Raw genomic sequence first — 26,780 nt, 5'->3', positions numbered from 1 at the left:
CCTTAAATCTTTCGAGACTTCTAAAGAACGTCGATTGTCCACTCCAGGCTGGAATCTAGACGTAGTCTTAAGGTTCCTTATGTCTCCTAGGTTTGAACCTCTCCAGTCAGCTTCTTTCAAAGACCTTACTCTCAAAACTCTTTTCCTCGTCTGCCTTGCAACAGCCAAAAGAGTTAGTGAGGTTCACGCCTTCAGCAGGAACATAGGATTCACATCCGAATCAGCAACATGTTCCTTACAGCTCGGATTTTTAGCAAAAAATGAACTTCCTTCACGTCCTTGGCCTAGATCGTTCGAAATTCCTAGCCTTTCCAACATGGTGGGTAACGAGCTAGAAAGAGTTCTTTGCCCTGTCAGAGCTCTAAAATACTATCTTAAAAGGTCAAAACCTATACGAGGACAATCAGAGGCCTTATGGTGTGCCATCAAGAAACCTTCGATGCCTATGTCCAAAAACGCAGTTTCGTATTATATAAGGCTTCTGATTAGAGAAGCTCATTCTCACATGAAGGATGAAGACCTTGCTTTGCTGAAGGTAAGGACCCACGAAGTGAGAGCTGTAGCCACTTCGATGGCCTTTAAACAGAACCGTTCTCTGCAGAGTATCATGGATGCAACTTATTGGAGGAGCAAGTCAGTGTTTGCATCATTTTATCTCAAAGATGTCCAGTCTCTTTACGAGAACTGCTACACCCTGGGACCATTCGTAGCAGCGAGTGCAGTAGTAGGTGAGGGCTCAGCCACTACATTCCCTTAATCCCATAACCTTTTTTAACCTTTCTCTTGAATGCTTTTATTGTTGTTTTTTGGGTTGTTACGGTAGGCTAGAAGCCTTCCGCATCCTAGTTGATTTGGCGGGTGGTCAATTCGTTCTTGAGAAGCGCCTAGGTTAGAGGTTGTGTAGAGGTCCTTTAGTATGGGTTGCAGCCCTTTATACTTCAGCACCTTAGGGTTGTTCAGCCTCCTAAGAGGAACGCTGCGCTCAGTAAGGAAGACGAACTTATTAAAGGCAGAGTAATGGTTCAAGTCGACTTCCTTACCAGGTACTTATAATTTCATTGTTATTTTGAATAACTGATAATATGAAATACGGGATACTTAGCTTCTTGATATACATGTACACTGGTTTTCACCCACCTCCCTGGGTGTGAATCAGCTACATGATTATCGGGTAAGATTAATATTGAAAAATGTTATTTTCATTAGTAAAATAAATTTTTGAATATACTTACCCGATAATCATGATTTAATTGACCCACCCTTCCTCCCCATAGAGAACCAGTGGACCGAGGAAAAATTGAGGTGGTGTCAACAAGAAGTACTGCAGTACCTGGCCACAGGTGGCGCTGGTGAGTACACCCCCTTCTTGTATAGTGATCGCTGGCGTATCCCTTCCGTAGAATTCTGTCGGGCAACGGAGTTGACAGCTACATGATTATCGGGTAAGTATATTCAAAAATTTATTTTACTAATGAAAATAACATTTTTCTAACTGGTTATTTTGTGTTTATTTAGCATTTCTGACCATTATTATTACTGCAAATCACCCATTTTTGGCCTTTCCCCATCCAAAAAAACCCGGGTTTCCGACTGGTGTCCCCTATAAGTTTTCTTTATACGAGAGGTCCAAAAAACTCACCAGGGGGGTTAAGCATTGCATAAAATACAAAATAGGGAGTATTAAAAATACATGGTTCATATATTTGGCTAGAAATTAAAGTATCATTTATTTACCCCTCAAACTGGGTTTAAGGTGCCTAAGTTTATGTCATGCTGGGCTAAAGATGTATGCAAAGCCTGTGCAGTAAATGGGTTTGGGAGCCTTTAAAGTTGATTGAGACAAACACGCTTAGTAACTAATTTGTAGAAAAAACAAGAAAAGCCTTTTACTTATATGGCGTTAGCAAGTAGTGGGGTTGGGCGTGTTTCTGAAGGTTAGAGGGTCTAAATTGACTAGTAAGGATGCATGTACTAAGTTAGGTAAAATTTGGCTATTGATTAAATATAATACTATTACCCTCTGACCTGCAGTAGCTCCCAATGAATCAAGTATTCACGAAAGGTATAAATTTTAGAAATCTAAATTAATGAGAATTTTTTTTAATTAATGAAATTTGTTTTTCTGATACTTACAATATTTGTTGTGATGCTGATAACATTCATGATTTCCTCTGGAAATGCATTGACAAATATCATTGTTTCCCTAATGAACAATAATCATCGTCTTCTTTCTCTACAAGCTTGTTCCAATTGGGGATCGCTGTAATGGTTCTTCAACACGTTCTTCCATTTCCTTTGGTTCAGTGCATCTTCCTCGCTCAATCCCAACTCCTATCTCTTTTCACACAGTCAATTCATTGCAATTTTGGTCTACCTAACCTCCTCCCACCTGGTAGGCCCATATCCATTATCTTCCTTATTGGATGGTCTTCTTCACATCTCTTTATATGTCCTTACCATCTCGGTCTATTTTCTCTCACCTTGGTTAAAGCTGGTGCTATTATGAGAGTACCTCTAACATGTTTGTTCAAAACTTTCTAGCAAGGCTACATTGCCACCTTAACATCCTCTTCTCAGTTATATCTATCCTGTTCTCATCTATCCTCTTAGTTGCCCATGTTTCGACGAGTACAACATTGCAGGTCTCACCACCTGGTGCTGGATCGTGCTCTTTGGCTTAATTGGTATTTGTTCCGTAACTGGAATACAAACCACTCTATTTAAAGTGGGTAATTACTTTCGGCGTAGCTGAAAGGACGAGCCATTAAAATTTTAACGAGGGTTTACTACCCCACCGCTAGTTAGCGGGGGGTAGGGAGGGTAGTTAGCTACCCTCCCCCCTCACACACCTGTGATGTAAGCCCACTTTGCTATTGGCTCGGGTGCTAGTCGGACGTGTTCGCTGTCACCCTCGCCTACAGACAGCCATTTAATCATTGGTTTTGCTTTTTCTTTTCTAGAGTGTTGTGAAGTTGGCCTCTACAATGCGGAAGTTCCCTGGGTTACCTGACCGCCTTTGTGGGACCTTCATGTCTTCAATAGACACGGATCCACACACCTTATGCCCTTATTGAAGGGGTCAACGGTGTGAGAGTGATAACGTATGTATTGATTGTAGGGAGTGGCCTACCTCCCAGTGGGAGAGGTTTTCCCAGCACCGGAAGAAGTCCAAACGGGATATTTCTCCTTCAAAGGTTTCTTTGAAGAATGAAAATCCTAAGGACTCTTCTTCCGTAGCCCAAACCTCCTCCGAAGCTCCCACTCGGTCGGCTTCTCGCGAGAGGCCGTCGAGTGGTAGCGTAGGCCGTACTGTTGTCCGATCTCGGGGTTTGAGAGAGGGAGTTGCCTCCCATAGCGAGGCAGCTCCTCCTCCTCCCCCGAGGGAGGATTTAATTATTTCTCCTCATGCTGATGTTGATAATGATGATCTTTTGCAGCTTTGGGCTTCCTTGGGGCTTCAGGGTTTGCCCTCCAAGGAAGCCCTGTTTAACATGATCAGGTTGGGAGCAGCTGTCAAACAGTCACCGGCGGTAGCAGAGGTTGACCCTCTGTCTATTGTCGAGGCTGTTGTGGCAGAGGCTTCCAATAAGTGTTCAAACCCCTGCTCCTGTTGTAGCTGAAGGCTTAGCTCCCCCCTCCGAACATCCTTCGAGGGAGGAACTAAGTCCAACGGTCTCTCCTGCGGGTGATTCTCCCCCCCCGGGGGAGTTCACTGACAGAGACTCCTCTTCGGAGGACGGCCGATGGTTTGCCTGCTGCTCCCAGAGGACGTATCAGACGTAAGGCTCGGACACCCTTCGGATCTTCCTCCTCGCAGTCCCCCGCAGAGGAACCTCGTCCTTCAGCTACCGTTCCTGCTACTTCTTTGGACCTGGACCTCTCCGCAGATCGTTCGCGATCTCCTTCTCCTGCCAGACCTGCTGACCTGCCCTCACCCTTCCTGGCTGCAGACGTGCTGTGGGCGCCCACCCATCCCGTTTTCCAACGGGCACCGATCCCTTCGGGGCAAAAGGTGCTTTCACACATTGGGTGTAAGTCCCTTAAGCGCCAGGTTTCCCCTGTGCGCCAACGTTCGCCTGCGCGCCAGCGCACTACTACGCGCAAGCGGCCTCCTGTTGCAGTCTCATCTCGCCAGCGCTCTTCTGCACGCCCACGATCTCCTGTTCGCCCTGCAGTTCCAGAGACTACGTGCCCACGATCTCCTGCTCGCCAACGGACCTCTGCGCGCCCTCAGCCTGATGCACGCCATGGACGCCCTCGGTCTCCTGCTTGTCAGCGCTCTCCTGATCGTCAGCGATCTACTGTGCGCCAGCGCTCTCCTGCTCGCAAACGCTCTCCTGCTCGTCAGCGCTCTCCTGCTCGCCAACGCTTGCCTGCTTGCCCTCGATCTTCGGATCAGGGCTCCAAAGGGAAGTCTTCATCCTCCCCTGCTCGCCAGCGCTCTCCTCCACGATCGCTGACGCGCCATCGGATCTCGCCTGCTCGCCATCCCTCGCCTACGCGCCATCGCCCGCAGTCTCCATCGCCCGCAGTCTCCATCGCGCACCCACTCACCCACTGCCAGAACTTCTTTTCCAGATGAGCGCCCTCCTGGGCGCCCGCGCTAGGTATATTCCCCCTGCACACGCGGGCCCAACGGCTTCGCCCTTGTGGGCCCTTCAGGATCCTGTGGCTGCACACCATCCGAGGTCTCCGGAACGCGCACCTATGTGCCAACGCGCCCACGCACCCTGACGCCTACGCGCCCACGCGCCCTGTCGCCTGCGCGCACATGAGCTCCTTCTCCTGTGCGCCATCGTTCGCCCACGCGCCAACGCGCGCCTGTGTGCCATCGCTCGCCTGTGCGCCATCGCTCGCCATCACTCGCCCTTACTCGCCCGCGCGCAATTGCCTGCGCGCCCACGTGCGCCCGCGAGTAATCACCCCCCAAGCTAGGCACTGGTCTATCGCGCGAGCGCAATGCACAGTGCGTTCCCACACAAGATCCTGCAGTACAATGCGCAGTCAGGTCATCCTCATCCCCCCCCTCGTAAGCGCAGGAGAGAGGGAAATCTCCGGACAGGTCTAGGAACATTTCTTCTACAGCTTCTTCCTTTCAGGCAGACCCTGTTGTAGTTTCCACTCCTAGGGATCTTACGATCCCCTTCCCTCCAGAGGGTGTCTCTGACAGCGCTGCTGTCAGTCGGCTGCCCTGGTTTTGGCCCTTGATCAGAGTGGTTGCGCAGGCTTTCAAGCCCGCTTTCTCTGAACTAGGCCTCAAATCAGCGGCTATCTCGCCCCCCCTGAAGAGGAAGAGAGGAGTAGACGACGTGGTTACTTTTCCAAGGGCGAAACTGGCTCCTCGGAAGTCGTCAAGGAAGGCTCCCTCCCCTCCCCAGACTTTCTCCCCTTCCCCCGTGGATGAGGATTTTCTGTCCTCAGGGGATTCTCGTGAGGTGAAGCGTTCTCCCATCGCACCAATGGGAGAAACCCCATCTCGCGCCGAGAAGTCTCCTCGGGTGGAGGTGGAGAAGAGCCCCCACCATCTTTGTTGGAATCCTACATCCCTCCCAGGAGGGAGTCGAAGGACTCCAAGACGGTTCCAAAATCTTCTTCAAGGATCAGACCAGAGCCAGCTAAGCCCGCTGAGAAGGTCCACGAGTTCTCCCAAGAAGAGCCTTTGGGGACTGGAGACCTTGCTGCTAGTCCATCAGGAGGAGAGCCGCAGGAGTCGGAGCATGCCTTCTGGCAAGTTTTGACTCTTAGGAACCTTAACGGATTCTCGGGTCCAGAGATTCCTCCTTGATAGGGCAAGGACACGGTTCTGGACCAAGTCTTTGGTACCCAAAAGCCCCTTAAAACCAGCGAGGCTTTGCCCTGGTCCCAGGGGGTCAAGAGTGCCAGAGATAAGGTCGAGAGCCAGCTTTCCGAGCTAGCCTCCTCCAGCCGTTCCAGCGCCGGAAACAAACTCCTCCCACCTCCTCGTGTCCACCAGAGGAGGTACTTCGAAATCATGGAGGAGTCCTGTTTAGCTCTTCCCCTCCACCACTCGGTGGAAGAGCTCTCCAGGGGAGTCCCTCTCGAGAGACTCTCCAACCGGCCAGTGTCGTTCTCGGCCTCGGAGATTCTCTGCTAGGAGAAGCTAGCGAAGTGTGCCATGCAGGCCACTTCGTGGCTGGATATCTGACTAGGATCTCTTGGCATCCTGATACGATCCGAAGACTTGTCTAAGGAGAGTACCAGGAAGGCCTTGGAGACCTTCCTTCTTTCAGGCACTCGTACCATCGAGTTTCTGGCCCACCAAGTCTCGAACTTGTGGGCTAACACTATCCTGAAACACCGTGATACGGTGCCTGAAAGATTCAACTCGAAGGTCCCCAACACCGAGGTCAGTAAGCTCAGACATTCCTCCCTTTTGGGGAGTAGTTTGTATGAGCCGAAAGATGTAGAGCAGGTGGCTGAGAGGTGGAGGAAGTCCAACCAAGACTTCCTCCTCCAGAGGGCTTTAACATCAAAGCCCTATAAGCCTCCAACACCTCAACAACCTCGCCCTGCAAAGATGACAAAGCCGGCAGTAGCAGCAAAGTCAGCGGTGTCCAAACAGCCCTTTCCCGTCAAGGACAGGAAAGGCAAGAAGTCCTCCAGGAGAGGCAAAAATCCTAGGGGGAGTGGCCGAGGCTGCAAACGCTAGGATTGGCACGTCCACCAGTGGGGGGATGCCTTCAAAGTTGCGCGGACAGGTGGCAGCAACTCGGGGCCGATTTCTGGACGGTCTCCGTGATCAGCCAAGGATACTGTATCGCGTCCCGTTCATAACCTCTCTACCTTCCCTGACAGCGAATCTAGTGTCGTTGAGCTCTCTTGCCATGGGATTGGCAAGAGGGCAAGCCCTTCGGGCAGAAGTCGAGACCATGTTGAAGAAGGAAGCTCTCCAAGAGGTCGTCGACGGGTCCCCAGGCTTCTACAGTCGACTCTTTCTTGTAAAGAAAGCGTCTGGAGGCTGGAGACCAGTCATCAACCTCTCAGCTCTGAAGAGGTTTGTCAAGCAGACCCCGTTCAGCATGGAGACGGCAGACACGGTCAGACTTGCAGTGAGACTGCGAGACTGCATGTGCACACTGGATCTGAAGAACGCGTACTTCTAGATCCCAATCCATCCGTCTTCAAGGAAGTACCTAAGATTCAGCCTAGACAACAAGATCTACCAGTTCAAGGTGCTGTGTTTCGGTCTCTCAACAGCACCTCGGGTTTTCACCAGAGTGTTCACCCTGATATCTTCGTGGGCACACAAGATCGGCATCCGTCTCCTCCATTATCTGGACGACTGGCTGATCCTAGCAGACTCAGAGTCAACCCTTCTTCGACACCCAGACAAACTTCTGGGGATTTGCCAAGATCTAGGGATCATGGTAAATCTCGAGAAGTCTTCTCTGCTTCCTACCCAAAGACTGGTATATCTAGGCATGATATTGGACACCAATCTCCACAAAGCCTTCCCATCAGACGACAGGATAGCAAGGCTGAGGAGGGTCGCAAGTCCTTTCCTCAGACGAGACGAACTCCCAGCCCAATCATGGTTACGTCTCCTCGGCCATCTCTCATCCTTGGTCCGTGTAGTTCCCAACGGTCGTCTCAGAATGAGATCCCTGCAATGGCGACTCAAGTCCCGGTGGAGTCAAGGACACGATTCCCCGGACGTCTTGATCCCTATGGGTCTCGCGGAACGGACGGACCCTCAGTGGTGGGTGGCAGACGAGAACCTACGAAAGGGAGTGGATCTTCTCGTCCTCCCCCCGGATTTGATGCTGTTTTCGGACGCCTCAAAGAAAGGGTGGGTGGCCCACGTTCTGAACCACAGGACCTCAGGCCTGTGGTCAGAATCAGAAAAGTGCCTCCATATAAATCTGCTAGAAATGAAGGCCGTATTCCTGGCCCTTCAACAGTTCCAACAATACCTGGCGGGTCACTCTGTGGTGGTGATGAGCGACAACACCACAGTAGTGGCTTACATCAACAAGCAGGGAGGTACCTTTTCAGAGCAGCTATCCTATCTGGCAGTAGAGATACTGAGATGGACTGAAGTCCACTCGATTCCTCTATCGGCTCGCTTCATTCTGGGCAAGAGGAATGTGCTCGCCGACAGTCTGAGCAGAGCGTCTCAGATAGTGAGTACCGAGTGGTCTTTGGATCTTCAAGTAGCCAACAAAGTCCTGACTTTGTGGGGTTCCCCGATTGTGAATCTGTTCGTGACAGCGTTGAACTTCAAACTGCCGCTGTACTGCTCCCCAGTCCCGGACCCCAAGGCTCTCTGGCAAGATGCTTTCCAACAACGGTGGGACAACATCGACGTATACGCCTTTCCCCCGTTCTGTCTGATGAGGAGGGTACTCAAGAAGACCAGACTATCGGTCAACCTCTCGATGACTCATAGCTCCGCTGTGGCATCACGCGGAATGGTTCCTGGACCTTCTGCAACTCCTTACGGAGTCTCCGAGAGACCTCCCTCCGCGACACGAGCTACTCAAACAACCACACGCCAACATCTTTCACAAAGCCATAGCTTCACTTCGGCTTCACGCCTGGAGACTATCCAGCATCTCCTCGCAGAGAGAGGATTTTTGCAACAAGTTGCGGAAAGGATGTCAGGACACCTTCGAAAGTCATCCGCAGGGGTCTACCAGGCAAAGTGGAGAATCTTCTGTGGTTGGTGTCGTGGAAGGGGTATCTCTCCACTCGATGCCACTATTCCAGCAATAGCGGAGTTCTTCGTGTACTTGCGAGAAGAAATGCGCCTTTCAGTCTCGGCAGTGAAAGGCTATCGCTCAGCCTTAAGTCTAGCCTTCAGGCTCAAAGGAGTGGACATTTCTTCTTTGCTAGAACTTTCCCTACTCATACGTAGTTATGAACTTACCTGCCCTCAGTCGGAAGTGAGACCTCCTCCATGGAACGTGGTTCGAGTTCTCAGGTCTCTTAAGAGACCTCCCTACGAACCATTACGCCAGGCTTCAGATCGCCACCTAACTTGGAAGACGGTGTTCTTACTAGCTTTGGTGTCAGCCAAGCGAGTTAGCGAACTTCATGGTCTCTCGTATGACATCGCCCATTCAAGGGGAAGGGGGGAGGTAACGTTCAACTTCATCCCTGAGTTTATTGCAAAGACTCAGAATCCGGGAGTGCCGGACCCTCGGTTCGACTCCTTCCAGATTTTGATTCTTCGTTCCGTAACAGATGACCCAGTTCATCTCCTACTGTGCCCAGTAAGGAGTCTGAGGCTATACCTGAAGAGAACAGCTGCAGTTCGTCCCCAAGTGCAGGCATTGTTTGTTAGCACTGGGAGATCGAAGAGGAGGGTTACCAAGAACACCATCTCAGCATGGATTCGAAAGGCAATCCATCTGTCCCTGAATCCTGACCCTCCTCCATCACGTCGTCCTAGAGCTCATGATGTTAGGGGAGTAGCTACGTCCCTGGCCTTCAAGAAGAACTTCTCCGTGACGCAGGTTCTACAAGCAGGGGTGTGGAAGCGTCAAACGACCTTCACAGCCCACTACCTGCAAGACGTGACACACAGGAGGCTCGATACGTTCTCTATCGGCCCTGTGGTGGCTGCACAACAGCTGGTTTAAACCTCAGGCTCCTTAATGGACAAGTAGCAGAGGGTTACGGGCATTGTTACCCGGCTTTAGTCTGCATGAAAGAAAAGGTATGTCTGGCCCTTATTCTTTTCTTCATCCTCCCCTCTCTTGGGGAAAGCAGCATCCTGGGTTCTCTGCACAGCTGACCTCAAACCACTGCAGGTAAACCATGTTCCCTTGTGTTCCTAGTATTAAGTTAATACTGTCGCGTCCCCATACCCTGACGAGGTGGTATTGGAAGAGTCCTAGCCTAAAGTTTCCATCTAAAGAACTTCAGGTCAACTTCCTAGGACGAGTCACACTTTTTTCCTTCACACACAGCTTACGTAGGCCGCAGCCCTTGCATAGCAAGGTGCGAGGGAGGTGCAGGGACTCTTTATTGTTGAGTGCTGACACACTCAGATAATGAGTTCCCGGGCAAAGCCAAAAGCCAGTATGGCTGGGACTTATTCCACCCTTCCTAAGGGTTAAGTCACCCACTTTAAATAGCGTGGTTTGTATTTCAGTTACGGAACAAATGACAAATTCGGAGATAATTTGTATTTTTCCTAACTATACAAACCTTAGCTATTAAATCAAACTTGCCCGCCAGCCCTGTCCCCCATTAAGTCCTACCTCTAAGCAAAGTGAGCTTACATCACAGGTGTGTGAGGGGGGAGGGTAGCTAACTACCTTCCCTACCCCCCGCTAACTAGCGGTGGGGTAGTAAACGCTCGTTAAAATTTTAATGACTCGTCCTTTCAGCTACGCCGAAAGTAATTACCCACTTTAAATAGCTATGGTTTGTATAGTTAGGAAAAATACGAATCATCTCCGAATTTGTCATCTTACAATCACACAGCACCCCTCTGCATTTTCTCCAGCTATTCCACCCTGATTGTATCCTTCCGGTCAACTCTTCATCTAGGTCTCCTGTATTTTGGGTCACAGATCCGAGGTATTTAAAAATTTCTACCACTTCCAACTTATGAAAATTGATCTCAAGATCTACCCCTCTCTCCCTTTTGCTTCCTCAAATTCACAGCATATTTATAATCTTGATTCTATTTATTCTTAGACCCCTCTCTTCCAGGCAGTTCCTCCATCCCTCTGCTTTAATGTTTAGTTCTTCATCATCAGTAGCACATAAAAATTCATCATCTGCTTACAGTATTGTCTAGGAGATTTCACGTCTCAGATCTTCCGTGAGTACATATAACAACAGAGTGAATAAAAATAGGTTTAAGGCCGACTTATGATGAAGGCCTACCTGTACAACAAATACCTCACAGTCTCCCTCTTCATATCAAACCGTTATTGAACAATTTTCATACATATCCTTGACCAGATTTACATATACTTCAGGTATTTCCTGGGCCCTTAAACTTCTCCAAATCTCTTTCTGTGGTACACTGTCATATGCCTTTTCCAGATCAATAAATATATACAAGTTCTTTCTTCCTTTTCTATATTTCTCTGTTAGTTGTTGTATAGAAAATATCACATCTGTTGTGTTCTTGCCTGGCATGAAACCCTGTTTGGATGTACGAGGCAGGTGCTAACCCTCAGTCTTCCATCTATGATTATCTCTCAGATTTTTAAGGTATGATAGTAATTTTATCCTTCTGTAGTTTGAGCACTCCATTACATCTCCCTTTTCTTTGTATATGGGTATCAGAATACTCATCCTCTAGGTAGCTGGCATCCTTCCACCTTTCAAAATAGCTTTTAGCAGCTTATAAAGCACAGTTACTCCGTCCTGGCCCAAATACTTCCAAATCTCTGCTGGTAACTCATCTGGTTCCGTCGCTTTTCTGTTCATTATGCTTTTTAAGGCTCTCTCAACTTTCTTGTTATTTCTTGAATTGGACCAGAAATACTTTACATTTCCTCTTGGCATTGTTTAAATTTTTTTTCATTTATTAACCTTTCAAAATAGCTTCTCCATCTATCCTTTATTTCATCATCGCCTCTGAAAGCATTTCCATTCCCATCCTTAATTGTCCTAACTGGTTTTATATCTTTGTGTCTTTGATTTTTCTCTGCTGAGATTCTAAATATTTTCTCCCCTTCTCTTGTTTCTAGTTCTTCATAAAGTTTATTATGCTTTTTCCTCTTTCCTTCACTCACTGCATGCTTTGCAATCTTGTTTGAAATCCTATACAGTACTCCTCCCCACCTTCCTTCTCCTCTAGTATTTTCCAGATCTTCAGTTTTTCCTGGCTTTGAAGGATGTTTAACTATTTCCTTGCTCCACCACCAGGTCTCTTTATCATTCTTGCTTTTACCAGATAATCTTCCGCATATCTCTATTCCTGTTGTCTTTATAATACAGTATCTGCTATCATACACCAGGTGAGGTCCATGTCCTGTATGTTATCCAGTTCAATTTAGACAAGCTCTTAACGAGCAATAATGGAGGGACTAAAGTGGAAAACTGGTAGTTAGGTGGAGAGAAGAGAGTCCACCAAAAAAGGGATACACTAAAACCTTAGCTAAACCAGGACACTGATTTCTAGGTGATTTAGGAGTCGGGGATAAAGAACCTTCTCAGACTTCGAACCCAACTTGACTCTATGGTATGGCTGCTAGGTAGGGTACTGCCTCACGTGGTGCTCTGTAAGCAATACTAAATCTTAGCAACATCCATTTGGCCTTTGACTGCAACCACCTTTTGGCCTTCAACTTCACCTCCGTTCCAGATTTCCTTCTTAACTGTGGATGTCTAACCTCTCGCCTTTTACTTCATAGTGCAACAGTTTAGTGATTATAGTAGTTGCAACCATGATAAAGCTCAATATATCATTTCAATGACCCATCCCTAGAATTCATATTCTATAACTTGCCCAAAGCTTAGGCTTCTCAACAAGACACAGTATTCAAAACTATTCTTCATATAAGATAGCCCCTAGCTTCCATGACATCCTTAGATGGTGCCGACACCTTGTAATATTCTTAACCAACCGTCTTGTGCCTAGATTCATCAGCTGTTACTGTACAGCAGTGTTCACATTCACTCCTGGTCATTGATAGTTTGCCCTTTCCCCTTGGTTTCTGTGGGATTGTTATTAATTCGGTTCCCTTGGTAGCTCATCTGGCATCTTCACTTGGTGTTCTTGAATACATTTTTTTTTTTTTGATAAGTTCCACTCAAATTGCTTGTAAAACATTGAGGATATTACCTCTTTCTTTAGAGGAAATCTGACGTAAAACCTTTTTTTATTTGATTTGTATAATGTAGAATAGTGATAATTTAGAATTTCGAACATGAACGTAGAGGACTAAATAAGACTTACTGTATATTTATTTTCAGATTGTGGAGGACAATATTATGTTTGATTCATCAGATGAAGAGGAGCCTGGGCTCTCTGCAACTTCTCCTCCAACACAGCCATTGAAGATTGATTGGTAAGCCTTTTTATATAGTGAGTAGTTTCCATGATATACTGTAGATAAGATATTATTATTACTAGAGAGCTGAAATCGGTAGTTGAAAATGGATAATGTGCAGTTATGCAACCAGTGAGGGAGCGGGGAAAATCCTCGCCCCTCCCTCACAGTCGGTTCTTTATTCAGTTTTGCTTTGACTTCTGTGGTGTTCGTACTGTATGTGTTTGATAAGTGCTCATCAAGCTGTTAATTCTTTTAATTGTGTTTTGTTGTTGATCATGGAATGGAAACAGGAAATTCCTGTCTGGTGGGGGAAGGGCTGGTGCTGCAACTGCTTCATGGCTTCGTTTCTGAGGCATGTCCATTCTCAGGCATGCCGAGTGTCAGTTGTAGCTTCTGGTGCAGCGACAGGCATATGCTTTGAAGGGGAAGAAGCTCTAGGCTGCCATCTGGGTCTGACTGGGCAACAGCTAAGAAGACAACGGTGAAGGATGCTACTGCTGCTTCCTCCAAAAGGAACAGTCTACTGCTACCTCCCCTGGTAGTAGGGTGGCCAGGGCAGCAGCCACCCAATGTGATACTACTGCTAGAGAGTTATGGGGCCCTTTAACTGGCCAGACAGTACTACATTGGATCCTTCCCTCTGGTTACAGTGTAGTGGTTTGCGGACTGCGGCTAGATGCAGCACGCAGACTGCCTAGTGTCCGAATGCTGACCACACTCCATTGTTCACTACAAATAAAAAAAGAAACGGTGGAATACCCAGAAATCTGGGTAAAAGAGTAAACAATCAAGGATGAACTGGGCACCACCCTTGATTTTATACGGGGCAAGGGGGCCCATCTAGTACCTTACTTCCCAATTATTTTTTCTTGGGTTACTCGTCTCTCCTTACAGTGCTATGCCCGGAGTCCTAGATAAGAGGAGCAGAATGCTTTCTAGGTAAGATTTAATGGTATACTGTACAGTATAAAGGTAATGGAGCAATAGGAGAGGAAAAAATTATTTGTTCCATAACTGGAATACAAACCACGCTATTTAATAGAGGTATTACCTTCGGCATAGCTGAAATGACGAGCCATTAATTTTTAACGAGTGTTTACTACCCACACCGCTAGTTAGCGGGGGTAGGCCCCCTCTCACACACCTGTGCTTGAGCCCACTTAGCTCTCGGCTCGGATGGTGGTCGGATGTGTCTGCTCTCATCCTCGCCGTCATATTGGCAGCTATTTAATGCTTTTTGTTCTTTCGTTTTCTAGTTACTGTGTATCTGAAGTTGGCCTCTGCGACTATGCGCACCTGCCCTGGTTTTCCCGACCGCCCCTGGGGAACGTTTATGTCGACGGTCGAGACTGATCCTCACGCTCTTTGTCCTTCTTGTAGGGGCCAACGGTGTGATAGTGTCAACAAGTGTAGTGAGTGTAGGGAGTGGTCTGCTTCCCAGTGGGAGAGGTTTTCGCGACGACGGAAGAAGTCCAAATGGGATATTTTTCCTTCGAAGGTTGCTTCGAAGGGAGAAAAACCCAAGGCCTCCTCTCCCGTTGCCCAAACCTCCTCCGAAGCTCTCACTCGGTCGGTCTCTTTCGAGAGCGTCGAGTGTTAGCGTAGACCGAATTACTGTTTTTAAATATTAAACTTAGCCAGTGAATATATAAATAGCTGACGTCTCCGTCGGTCGACAGATTCCAAAAACTCGCGAGCGATCGCCATGAAGGATGCCGGGTGTGCCCACCAGCGCCGACTATCGGCCAGATACCGCATATACAGTACTTCTCAACCAAACCAGTTTTTCTCTGTTGGTGTTAAAGACAACACTGATTCCGCTCGCGCTTGACCTCGAGTTTTCTACCGATTGGTGAAGTACTTGGTTTTGGTCTTATTGCTTTCGCCGTGTTGGATTATTCTATACTATCTTCAAAAGAAATGCTTTTGAAAGGAGAGGAAAAGTTTTTGCCCTTGCTTTTTTTTTTAATCTCGCTCTGGTTTTTCCATAGAGAAAAGATGGCCGACCCTTCCCTCAGTGTACGGAAGTGTGTTAAAGGCTTTTAGTAATTATTTTATCACTTTATAAAGTATTGTTGATATTTATAGATTTACCTCTATATATTTTATATCTCACCCGCCTTTATTAGGCCTCTTCGATTAGCTTTCCATTTATACTAAACATCGAAATAAATTTTATGTTTTTGTTTATATGCGGCCTTTACCTATTCTTTGTAGGCGGTCCTAACTTGGAAAACGAAGTTAAACAACGTTGAGCCCATTCAACTTTTATTTTTGTTTAGATTAAAACAGTTGCTCTGTTAGAGTGATGAGATGAATATTTTTAGAAAATATTTTAAGAAATTTATTCTTTGAATAGTCTTCGTGCTGTTTTTCAAAGATGAACTAACGTTTGGTTTATTTATGCTACGCAGTTTGCGCTCTATCGTTACGATAGAGAAAGGGAGAATCACGGTTTCACTTTGCAGAAAGAGTAAATCGATTTTGACGTTTTGTTCATTCTTCTTTCAAACTGAAGTTTTTTAGATACTAATTTAAAGGAACATGTTAATTTTCAATTTCTGAGTCCTTTCAGTTTTTTCCTTTAGTCAAATAACCTGTTATTGACGAAGGGTGAGTGGGCCATTCTCTTGTGAGTGACAAGAGAGAGGGGAGAGAGAGAGAGAGAGAGAGAGAGAGAGAGAGAGAGAGAGAGAGAGAGAGAGAGAGAGAGAGAGAGAGAGAGAGAGAGAGAGAAAGAAAGAGAGAACGATCCGATCTTTATTCTCGTCCCAAGTCTCTGTACAAGGAGTTTGGGAGCGAGTAACGTTGTTCTCGCTTCAGTTTTTTACTCTCGTCCCAAGTCTCTGTACGGGGAGAGAGGATAAAACGTTTTAGTTTTTATTCTCGTCCCAAGGCACTGTACGGTGAGAGATTGAAAACGTAGTTCTTAGTGAACTAGTGTTTAGTCTCATCCCCAGTTACTGATCTTTTTAACTTTATATATTTCCATTTTATTCGATATATATGTATATGTTTATTGATTTTTGCATGTGTGTTTCATTTTGTACTAATGTGCTTACATTATACGACTCATTTCGCAATTCTAACCTTTTGATTTAAGGGAGAATTGCGTGCTTTAGGTAGAAATCAGTTTTTATTCATGTCTAATGTGAAATTATTAAAAAATGTGATATCAGTGAAGTAAGTGCAAAAAACATGTTCTGTGTTGCGGAGGGTTCGTTTGTTCGTGCTTGTCACTTGCCTAGTCCGAGACCTCTTTCAGGCTCCCCTGCACCAGGGAGAAGGAATGTCGTAGGACCTAAGGGAGTGAGGAGTGTAAACCAACGAACAGACGTTCCCTCAAAGGTATCAGACGTTGCTCGTCAAGCACGTCCTTGCCATAAGACAGGAGAGACGTAGTTTCTCCTCGTCTTCCGATGATTCGTCTCTTTAAAAGCCTGGGCGTAAAGTTTCGAGACGTTTGAAACGTTTATTAGTTCCTTCAGAACAAGTTCAACGTCTTAGCTGTAGTCATCATAAGAGTCCCGTTCATAGCGATGACGGTCATGTACAGACGTTTCTGCCACAGACTCGACGTGACGTTGAGCGGTAGACACCGTAGACACAACGTGACGTTGAGTGTCAGTCACCGTAGTCACGATATAGCATCGATCAGCAGTCACCGCTGTTACTACGTGACGTTTGAACGTCAGCCACCGCAATCACAGGTTGATCCGAAGTGAAGTGTTTTGCAAGATATGCTGTTAAAGCTTTCTTCTTTAATAAAAGCTTTCGATCCTGTTCCTGTGCGAAAGGATCCTTTGCTTTTTGTACGTCACGGTTCTGGGATACGTGATTCGGGTCTTCAACCTTCTAGACGAGCTTTGTTACGCCACGCTGACGTTATCCCTAGTGACAGCTTTGCTGTTTAACGAGATGCGGAGCATAAATCTCGATGTAACTTTGATCGCTTTGAACGTCAGCCACCGCAGTCACAGCGTGACGTTGAGCTGCAGACACCGCAGACACGACGTGACGTTGAGCGGTAGACACCGTAGACATGACGTGACGTCGAGGGTCAGTCATCGTAGTCACGATATAGCATCGAACAGCAGTCACCGCTGTTACTACGGGACGTTTGAACGTCAGTTACTTCTGTCACGACGTGTAGTAGAATAGCATTCTCTGCAGTCACAACGTGACATCGACCCTCCAACTTTAACTTCTGTTCATATACAAGGTGTCAGGTTTTTCCTTCACGTCATTCTGAATATAAATCTCCTTCTCGCAAGACTTTAGATTTATCAGATGATGTGCCTTCTGAAGAAGTTGATGACCCCTTTTCAACTAATGTTCCTTTGGGGAGTCATTCAGAAGAGGAGTAACCTAGGGTGGTCCAACAATCCCTTGTTTTTTAATTATGAATTTCTTTTGTGAAATTTTGTCCTACTCGTTTTGTAACGGCTGCTCCGCCGTCTGAGTTTACTCTTGGCATGACTTTCTTCGACTCCTACATTTACAAAGTCAGTTCTCTCTTGTTCTTCCAAGAGGGCCATGCTCTTACTGGGAGACTGGTTGGAATCCAGGAGAAGTTTAGGAAAGTCTGCTTTTGCTTTTCCTCCTTCTTAATTAGCTTCTCGCTCGGGCGTCTGGTGTGACACAGGAGAAGCTCGAGGAGAAGTTCTCGGCTTGGGAGTACCTGCCTCTGCCCAGGGAGACTTCTTAAGCCTAGTGGACTCTCCTCGTCGACTAGCCATGAGACGCTCCAAGATTTTATGGTCTGCTTCAGAGCTAGACCATCTCCTGTTAGGAGTTTTTTCGAGCGTTTGAAGTTTTTTATTTGTTGAATTGGTCACTGGGAGCCTTAAGTAAGAAGGTCTCTCCAGTTGTCAATGGATTGCTGTACAATTATGTCATGCATGAACAAGGCTATCAGGGATGGCTCCAATGATCTGACAGCCACGTTCACTGCAGGAACAAGGCTATCAGGGATGTCTCCAATGATCTGGCAGCCACGTTCACTGCAGGAACAAGGCTATCAGGGATGATTCCAATGATCTGGCAGCCACGTTCACTGCAGGAGTGCTTAAGATGTAAGTGCGCTCAATGTGTTCATTGTCAAGACAAAGTTCACGATGAAGACTACCAAATCTGTCTTGGCAGCAGTAAGGGAAGGCGACTGGATGGTCTCTCTCGACCTTCAGGATGCATACTTCTACATCCCGATTCGTCCAAACTTTCAACAACATCTGAGGTTTGTGGACGGGAAAGTAATGTACCAATTTCGAGCACTGTGCTTCGGCCTCATTCCTGCTCCTCTTGTTTTTACTAGGACCTTGCAAAATGTAGCAAGCTTTCTACATTTTTTGAGGATTCAGAGCCTCCCTTTATTTTGACGACTGGCTAATCAGGGCGTCGTCATTAAATCGCTGTCTGGAGAGCCTCTAATGGACATTAGACCTAACCAAGGAGCTAGGTCTCATAGTGAATGTAGAGAAGTCGTAACTTACAGTACTCCATCCCAGACTATTCTTTATTTGGGAATGGAGATACAGTGTCGGATTTTTCGGGCCTTTTCGTCTCCCACAAGAATGGAACAAGCTCTGTTAAAAGTCCTTCACTTGCAAGAGAAAAACAGTTGCTTTGTAAGAGTTTGAACGAGCCTCGTGGGAACTCTTTCATCGCTGGAGTAGTTTATCTCTCTGGGGAGACTCAACCTTTGCCCTCTCCAATTTCACCTAAACCATTGGATCAAGGAGAAGGGCTTAGAGAGTATCTCTTTCCCAATCTCCAACTCAGTCTAGACATGTCTGACTTGGTGGGACAGCAACATCAGACTTCGAGAAGGTCTTTCTCTTGCGATCAAGAACCCAAACCATGTGTTGTATTCAGATGCATCGGATTTGGGTTAGGGAGCTCCACTGGACAGTCTGGAATGCTCAGGTCTTTGGTCCACGGATCAGGAGGAACTCCATTTAAGGCAAGTAACATCTCTCCTTTGGCGAGATTTGTGCAAGGAAAAATGAATGTCTTGGCGGACTGCCTCAGCAGAAGAGGACAAGTCATCTCCATGGAGTGGACGTTGCATAAGACTGTGTGCGAGAAGCTATGGATGACATGGGGTCAACCCACCATAGATCTTTTTGCGACTTCACTGACAAAGAGGCTCTCGACTTACTGCTTTCCAGTTCCAGATCCAGAGGCAGCCCACATAGACGCTTTACTGCTGGACTGGTCTCACCTGGACGTTTATGCCTTTCCACCTTTCAAGATCCTAAACAAGGTGCTGCAGAAGTTCACCTCTCACGAAGGGACCAGGTTGACGTTGGTTGCTCCACTCTGGCCCGTGAGAGAGTGGTTCACAGAGGTACTTCTATGGCTGGTAGACGTTCCAAGAAGTCTGCCGTTACGGATGGATCTCTTGCGACAGCCTCACGTAAAGAGATTTCATCAAAGCCTCCCCACGCTTCGTCTAACTGCCTTCAGACTATTGAAAGACTCTCTTGAGCTAGAGGGTTTTCGAAGGAGGCAGCTAGAGCGATCGCGAGGGCTAGAAGATCCTCTACCATCAGGATCTATCAGTCGAAATGGGAGGTATTTAGAGACTGGTGCAAGTCCTCCTCTATTTCCTCTTCCAAGTGCCTCTGTAGCGCAGATTGCGGATTTTCTGCTTTATCTGAGAAACGGTCGCTCCCTCTCTGCATCCACCATTAAAGGCTACAGAAGCATGTTAGCTTCTGTTTTCAGGCATAAGGGTTTGGATCTTTCTAATAACAAAGATCTCCAAGACCTGCTTAAGTCTTTCGAGACTTCCAAGGAGCGTCATATTTCGACTCCTGCTTGGAACTTGGACGTGGTCCTACAGTTCCTTATGTCAGACAGGTTTGAACCATTAAATTCAGCCTCCCTGAAGGATCTTACCCTCAAGACACTTTTTTTTGGTGAGCTTGGCTTCGGCTAAAAGGGTTAGTGAGATACATGCTTTTAGCAAGAACATCGGCTTCTCCGCTAATAAAGTAGTATGCGCTCTTCAACTTGGTTTTTTGGCCAAGAATGAACTTCCGTCTCGTCCTTGGCCTAAATCATTTGAAATCCCCAGTCTTTCTGAGATTGTTGGGAATGAAGTTGAAAGAGTGCTGTGCCCCGTTAGAGCTCTTAAATTTTGTTTATCCAGAACTAAACCGCGACGAGGTTGTTCAGAGGCTTTATGGTGCTCCGTTAAAAAGCCCTCTTTGCCCATGTCTAAGAATGCGTGGTCTTATTTTATTAGACTTTTGATTCGGGAGGCACACTCTCATTTAAGTGAGAAGGATCATAATTTACTTAAAGTCAAGGCTCATGAAGTTAGAGCGATAGCAACTTCTGTAGCGTTTAAGCAAAATAGATCCATTAAAAGTATTATGGACGCGACCTTTTGGAGAGGCAAGTCGGTTTTCGCTTCATATTACTTGAAAGATGTCCAGACTCTTTATGAGGACTGCTACACACTGGGACCATTCGTAGCAGCGAGTGCAGTAGTGGGTGAAGGCTCTACCACTACATTTCCTTAATCCCAATATCCTTTTAATCTACTCTTGAAATTTTAATCTTATTTTGGGTTGTACGGGAGACTAAGAAGTCTTTCGCAATCTTTTTGATTTGGCGGGTGGTCAAAATATTATTTCTTGAGAGCGCCCAGATTAAGGGTATTGATGAGGTCCTGTTTTAGGGGTGTTCACCCTGGATATAGCAGCTCCTGAGAGTCTTTCAGCATCCTAAGAGGATCGCTGGGCTTCGTGAGGATAGCGGACTAATGAGGCAGAGTAATTATCAGAGTCAGCTTCCTTACCAGGTGCCTATACTTAAGTTTGTTTTTTGAATAGTTGTCAAAAACTCTTGAGCATATACGCCTTTATTGTTTTAATACTGGTCTCTACCCACCACCATGGGTGTGAATCAGCTATTTATATATTCACCGGCTAAGTTTAATATTTAAAAATGATATTTTCCTTATAAAATAAATTTTTGAATATACTTACCCGGTGAATATATAATATTAAAGGCCCTCCCTTCCTCCCTGATAGAGACCCTACGGACTGAGAAAAACTGGTTTGGTTGAGAAGTATATGCGGTATCTGGCCGATAGTCGGCGCTGGTGGGCACACCCGGCATCCTTCATGGCGATCGCTCGCGAGTTTTTGGAATCTGTCGACCGACGGAGACGTCAGCTATTTATATATTCACCAGGTAAGTATATTCAAAAATTTATTTTATAAGGAAAATATCATATTTCTAACCAACCTTGGGTCTCGAGAGATGACGTTGCTTCCCCCTAGTGAAGCAGCTCCACCTCTCCCCCCGGGGAAGGACATATCACTAACGTCCCTTTGTTATGTAACTGAAATACAAACCACGCTATTTAATATGGGTATTACTTTCGCCGTAGCTGAAATGACGAGCCATTAGAATTTTAACGAAGGTTTACTACCCCCATCACTAGTTAGCTGAGCTCACCTTTTACTATCGGCTCGGGTGGGAGACAGACGTGTCCGCTCTCTCCTTCGCCTCTTTGACAGCCATTAATGCTTTTTGTCTTTTTACTTACTTTTTCTTATACTTGTAAATATATATAAACATTCTTCATGTTTATTTATATATTTGTGTATAGAAATGTAGTAAGTTTTCTTTTCAGTGTTGTGCTGTGTGTGTGATGTACGACAACGACACCTGCATAGTGCAAGGCCACCACGGTTACACGTCATGGAGTACGGCCTCTCCCTCTTGGTCCTTCGGTCATTCCTTCGGCTTTTCCGTTAACTCGGCCGCCGTGGGGAATCGTCATCGCTGGACTTTCTTCATTCGTCTATTATATTCGCTGTTCCTCCTTTCCTACGGGGAACTTGGATTCTCAGCGAAAGGAATGTGGAAGTTTAGATTGACTACGGTCTCTCTCTCTACTCGAGGTCGTTCACCCCTTACTACTACTATGTATTATTACGCCAGCTCCTTTCCCGTTGCGGGTTGGGTTGCTATTCCATTTATTTGTTTCAATTATTTTTAATGAAATCTAATTGTATTTTTAACTTTTCAGCTTCTCTGTGGGGAACACTTCCCTTCGGGGGTCAGTGGTTCTTATTATTAATGAACATTCTTAGATGATTTAGATAATTATAATTCTGTTTTATTTCTGTTTTTATTACAATTACTCCGCCCTCCCCCTTCTCCCGTGAATGTCAGTGGGGAAGGAGGGCGCATACTTAATTTTTAATTCTTATTTTTTTGCTATTCTCTCGGGGTTACTCTTCGGAGTTCCTCCCTGGGGAATTTCTGTTAAATAATTATTTGATTTTATTTTCCCAGTTAATTATGTAGTTTTTCTTCGTTTGACTAAAGAGTGCCAACAAAGCAGAGCTGTCCTGTTTGTTCCTGGGGAGTCTGCTGTCGCTGCCGTCCCTCAAAGGACGTCGTCATGGGCGTTATCTCTTCTCTTAGAAGTTCTCCCGTGACAACATGCCAGCACTTCAGATCATCTTAGAATGCTAAAGGAGGTTCGTCTCCAGGGGTTGGGTAACTTCCCTTCCGAGGGAGGTTCACTCCCCAGGTGTGAGATCTTCTCCCTGCAGAGGGAGAACTTCCCATACCTTAATAATTCATCGCCGTTGACTACTGTGCTGCTCTTCGGCCAGACTTTTCTCCCCCCTTGCTGAGTTTCTCTTCCTTCAGGAGTGGAGCACAGTCTTGGCAAGTCTCTTCTACGAAGTGTTCACCTCTCTCGTTCGCGAGAGAGGCCACTCATAGAGACTCCTCTTCGGAGGATTGCTCCTTATAAGGTCAGCTTGCTGATCCAATGGCCCTAAGGGGCGCCATCAACAGTATCTTCAAGTCTCTTCTACGAAGTGTTCACCTCTCTCGTTCGCGAGAGAGGCCACTCATAGAGACTCCTCTTCGGAGGATTGTTCCTGATTAGATCAGCTTGCTGATCCGGACCACTCCGCAGATTTGTTTGCCATCTCCTAGACCTGCTGACCTGCCGTCTTTGTTCCTGACTGCTGAAGCGCTGTGGACACCAACGCATCCTGTTATTAAACAGGCATCGATCCCTTCGGGGAAGAAAGGGCGTATGGGCAAATACTGCACATACTTCCCATAAGCGCCAGGTTTCCCCTGCGCGCCAATGCTCACCTGCGCATCAGCGCACATCGTTGGAGTTTCCTGAGATTGCACACAGGCGCCCTCCAGTGCTTCAGCCTGCGAGTGTCTCCAAGTCTCTTCTACGAAGGGCACCTCTCTCGTTCGCGGGAGAGGTCTCTCATAGAAACCCCGCTTCGGAGGATCAAGCAGAACGCTCTTTTTAAGGACACATCCCAGTTCCTGATCGTCCTGTCAGCTGACCCTTCAACCTAGCGCGTGAAGCGCACGCGCTCGCCGACGATCTTCTTACGCGCGCAAGCGCCAACGATCTTCGTATGTGCACAAGCGCCAACGATCTTCCTACGCGCGTAAGCGACGACGATCGTCTGCGCGCGGGCACCGATGGTTTCCCGCGCGCGTTCGCTGATCTTCTAACGCGCGAAAGTGCCAACGTTCTTCTTACGTGCGCAAGCGCCGGCGATCTTCTTACGCGCGCAAGCGCCGGCGATCTTCTTACGCGCGAAAGCGTCGACGATCTTTTTCGCGCGCGGGTACCGATAGTCTCCCGCGTGCGCGCCAATGGTTTTGCGCGCTCGCGCGCACCGATGGTCTTGCGCGCTCGTGGCAACAAACTCCTACGCGCGTGCGCCGATAGCAGCACGCTCCAACATTCTGGTCCACACGGGCTCTTCATTCTAATCCTGCACATCAATCTGATTCCTGCACACTCTATGATGACTCACCCGCGCTTGCAAGCCCGCGACGTGCGAGCATTTCAACAGTCTCCCGCGCGCGTGCCCAGGGTATTCCCGTGCTCCCTAGTGCAATCACCAATACCCTCCCCCGCGCGAGGCTGCCGAACATCGCGTGGTAAGGGCGCCATCACCACATCCCCCCCCCCCAAGCACAGAACAGCGCGCTTGCTGCATGAGGTTTTCTCCCCGGATGAACTGCTGGACGATATCTCAGAGGGAGAAGAGGATAAACTACCTCAACATTCGGTGGACCTCAAGAAGTTAATTCTGGTCTTTACGGAATTATTCCAAGACCATTTTACTCCTGTAGCCCGGCGTTCTCCGCCTTCGGTATTTACCCTTGTTAAAGCAGCAAGAGCGTCTATGTTCACGAAGATGGTACTCTCTCGCTCCTCTAAGAGGGCGTTAAAGTTAGTGGGAGTGTGGATGGATTCGAAGAAAGTCCTTGGCAAGATGTGTTTTGCTTTTCCTCCTGCCAGACTAGCCTCCAAGTCTAGTGTTTGGTATGAGACAGGAGAAGTCTTAGGCTTGGGAGTTCGTGCCTCTGCCCAGGGGAGGACCAAAGAGGCAAGCCATGTGGCGTCAGATGTCTCTCTTACTAGAGAAAAAAGCGATAGAGAGGGTGCGGGACTTAAAATCGCCAGGGTTTTAACACCGTTTGTTCTTGGTCCCCAAGAGTTCGAGGGAATGGAGGCCAGTTCTGGATGTAAGTGCCCTCAACAGCTACGTCCAGAATTCGAAGTTCACCATGGAAATTCAGAAAACCGTGTTGGCAGCAGTAAGGAAGGGCGACTGGATGGTATCATTGGACCTCCAGGACACTTACTTTCATGTCCCAATGCATCCGAGTTGCAGACGTTATCTGAGGTTCGTGTACGGGAAGGAAGTCTTCCAGTTTTGGGCCTTATGTTTCGGTCTCAGCACAGCTCCTCTGGTATTCACGAAGATCATGCTGAATGTGGCGAGCATGCTACACTCAAGGGGCATCAGAGCCTCCTTGTACTTGGACGATTGGCTCATAAGAGCCCCCTCGGCCGATCGCTGTTTGAAGGATCTTCAGCTGACATTGAATTTGTCAAAGGAATTAGGACTCCTGGTGAGTTCAAAGAAGTCACAGCTGACTCCATCCCAGAAGATTCTTTATTTGGGGATGGAGATTCAGAGTCGGACTTTTCAGGCTTTTCCATCGCCTGCAAGGATTCAATTAGCTCTCCTAAAGCTTTGTGCCTTTATAAAAAAGGACGTCAGTTCGGTGAGAGAGTGGATGGGTCTTCTGGGGACCCTCTCGTCACTGGAAAAGTTTGTGTCACTGGGGAGGCTGCACTTACGCCCCCTTCAATATCATCTCAATTATCATTGGAAGAAAGGGTACAGTCTCGACAGGGAAAGTATTCCCATTACGAATCCCATAAGAACACACCTTCAGTGGTGAAACAACGTACACAGACTTCAGGAGGGTCTCTCGTTCGAGCAAAAGAGCCCAGACCTCGTGTTGTTTTCCGACGCCTCAATCTCGGGGTGGGGAGCAACCTTAGGGAAGGCAGAGATCTCAGGTCTGTGGACAAAGGAGCAAGAAAACCTCCATATCAATCAAAAGGAGCTTTTAGCTGTGCATTTAGCCCTCAAAGGCTTCGAGAAGCTAGTCCTAGGCAAAGTGGTACAGGTCAATGCCGACAGCACCACGGCTCTGGCTTATATAGCAAAGCAAGGCGGGACTCACTCGAAGTCTCTTTACGAGATAGCAAGACCTCTTCTCATATGGGCGGAGGAAAGGAAAGTTACCTTATTGACACGATTTATTCAGGGAGTCAAGAACGTGAGTGCGGACAGACTCGGCAGGAGGAATCAAGTTCTCCCCACAGAGTGGACAATGCACCTAGACGTTTGCAAGAGACTGTGGCGGATATGGGGTCGTCCTCTAGTAGACCTGTTTGCAACCTCGAAGACGAAAATGCTGGAGACATATTGCTCGGCAGTTCCAGATCTTGAGGCAACTCACATAGACGCGTTCCTGTTGGATTGGTCACACATGGATGTGTACGCGTTCCCACCTTTTAAAATCCTTAACAAGGTGTTACAGAAGTTCGTGCCTCACGAGGGAACCAGGATGATCCTAGTGGCTCCTTTCTGGCCGTCAAGAAATTGGTTCACAGAGGTACTGGAATGGATGGTGGACGTTCCGAGAAGCTTACCATTAAGAGCAGATCATCTCAAACAACCTCACTTGGGAAGAAACCATCTAAACCTCCGAGCTCTACGTCTGACTGCGTTCAGACTATCGAAAAACTCGCAAGATCTAGAGGATTTTCGAAGGAGGCAGCCAAGGCTATTGCAAGAGCAAGGAGGACTTCTACCATCAAGGTGTATCAGTTCAAGTGGGAGGTATTCAGAGAATGGTGTAGAGCTAACTCGGTTTCTTCATCCAGTACCTCTATAGCACAGATTGCCGATTTCTTCTTAGATCTTAGAAATAAGCATAACTTTTCCTCCTCGACTATCAAGGGATACAGAAGTATGCTGGCAGCTGTTTTCAGACACAGAGATTTGGATCTCTCCAACAATAAAGACCTACAAGATCTTCTTAGGTCTTTTGAAACTTCTAAGAGGCGACAACAAGAATCGCCCGCCTTGAATTTGGATGTTGTTCTTAAATTCCTCATGAGTGACAGATTCGAGCCTTTGCACTCGGCCTCTTTTAAAGACTTAACCTTGAAGACTCTTTTCTTGGTTAGTTTGGCGACAGCTAAAAGAGTCATTGAGGTTCACGCTTTGAGCAAGAACATTGGTTTCCGAGACAGGAAAGCCATATGCTCCTGGCAGCTTGATTTTCTGGCCAAGAATGAACGTCCTTCCCATCCATGTCCTAAGTCTTTTGAAATTGCTAATCTCTATGATGTAGTGAGCAAGGAGTTGGAGAAGGTGCTCTGTCCTGTTAGAGCACTAAGAT

General features: G+C 47.0%; 1 protein-coding gene across 3 annotated transcripts in view; it reads left to right on the top strand.

Moving 5' to 3' along the window:
• LOC137616507 (cyclin-dependent kinase inhibitor 3-like) overlaps window positions 1-26,780 on the top strand; it is a 234,268-nt gene that overhangs the window by 6,907 nt on the left and 200,581 nt on the right. For all 3 annotated transcript variants that reach the window (XM_068346332.1, XM_068346330.1, XM_068346331.1), the window contains exon 2: window positions 12,907-13,001. In XM_068346332.1, the coding sequence (XP_068202433.1) occupies window positions 12,925-13,001 (77 nt within the window). In that variant the 5' untranslated portion in view covers window positions 12,907-12,924. The remainder of the gene's footprint in view (window positions 1-12,906; window positions 13,002-26,780) is intronic.

The sequence above is a fragment of the Palaemon carinicauda genome, chromosome 22 (genome assembly GCF_036898095.1).
Source record: "Palaemon carinicauda isolate YSFRI2023 chromosome 22, ASM3689809v2, whole genome shotgun sequence".
Lineage (NCBI taxonomy): Eukaryota > Metazoa > Arthropoda > Malacostraca > Decapoda > Palaemonidae > Palaemon > Palaemon carinicauda.
Note: the sequence above shows the minus strand (reverse complement) of the source record. Positions and strands in the feature narration are given on the sequence as shown.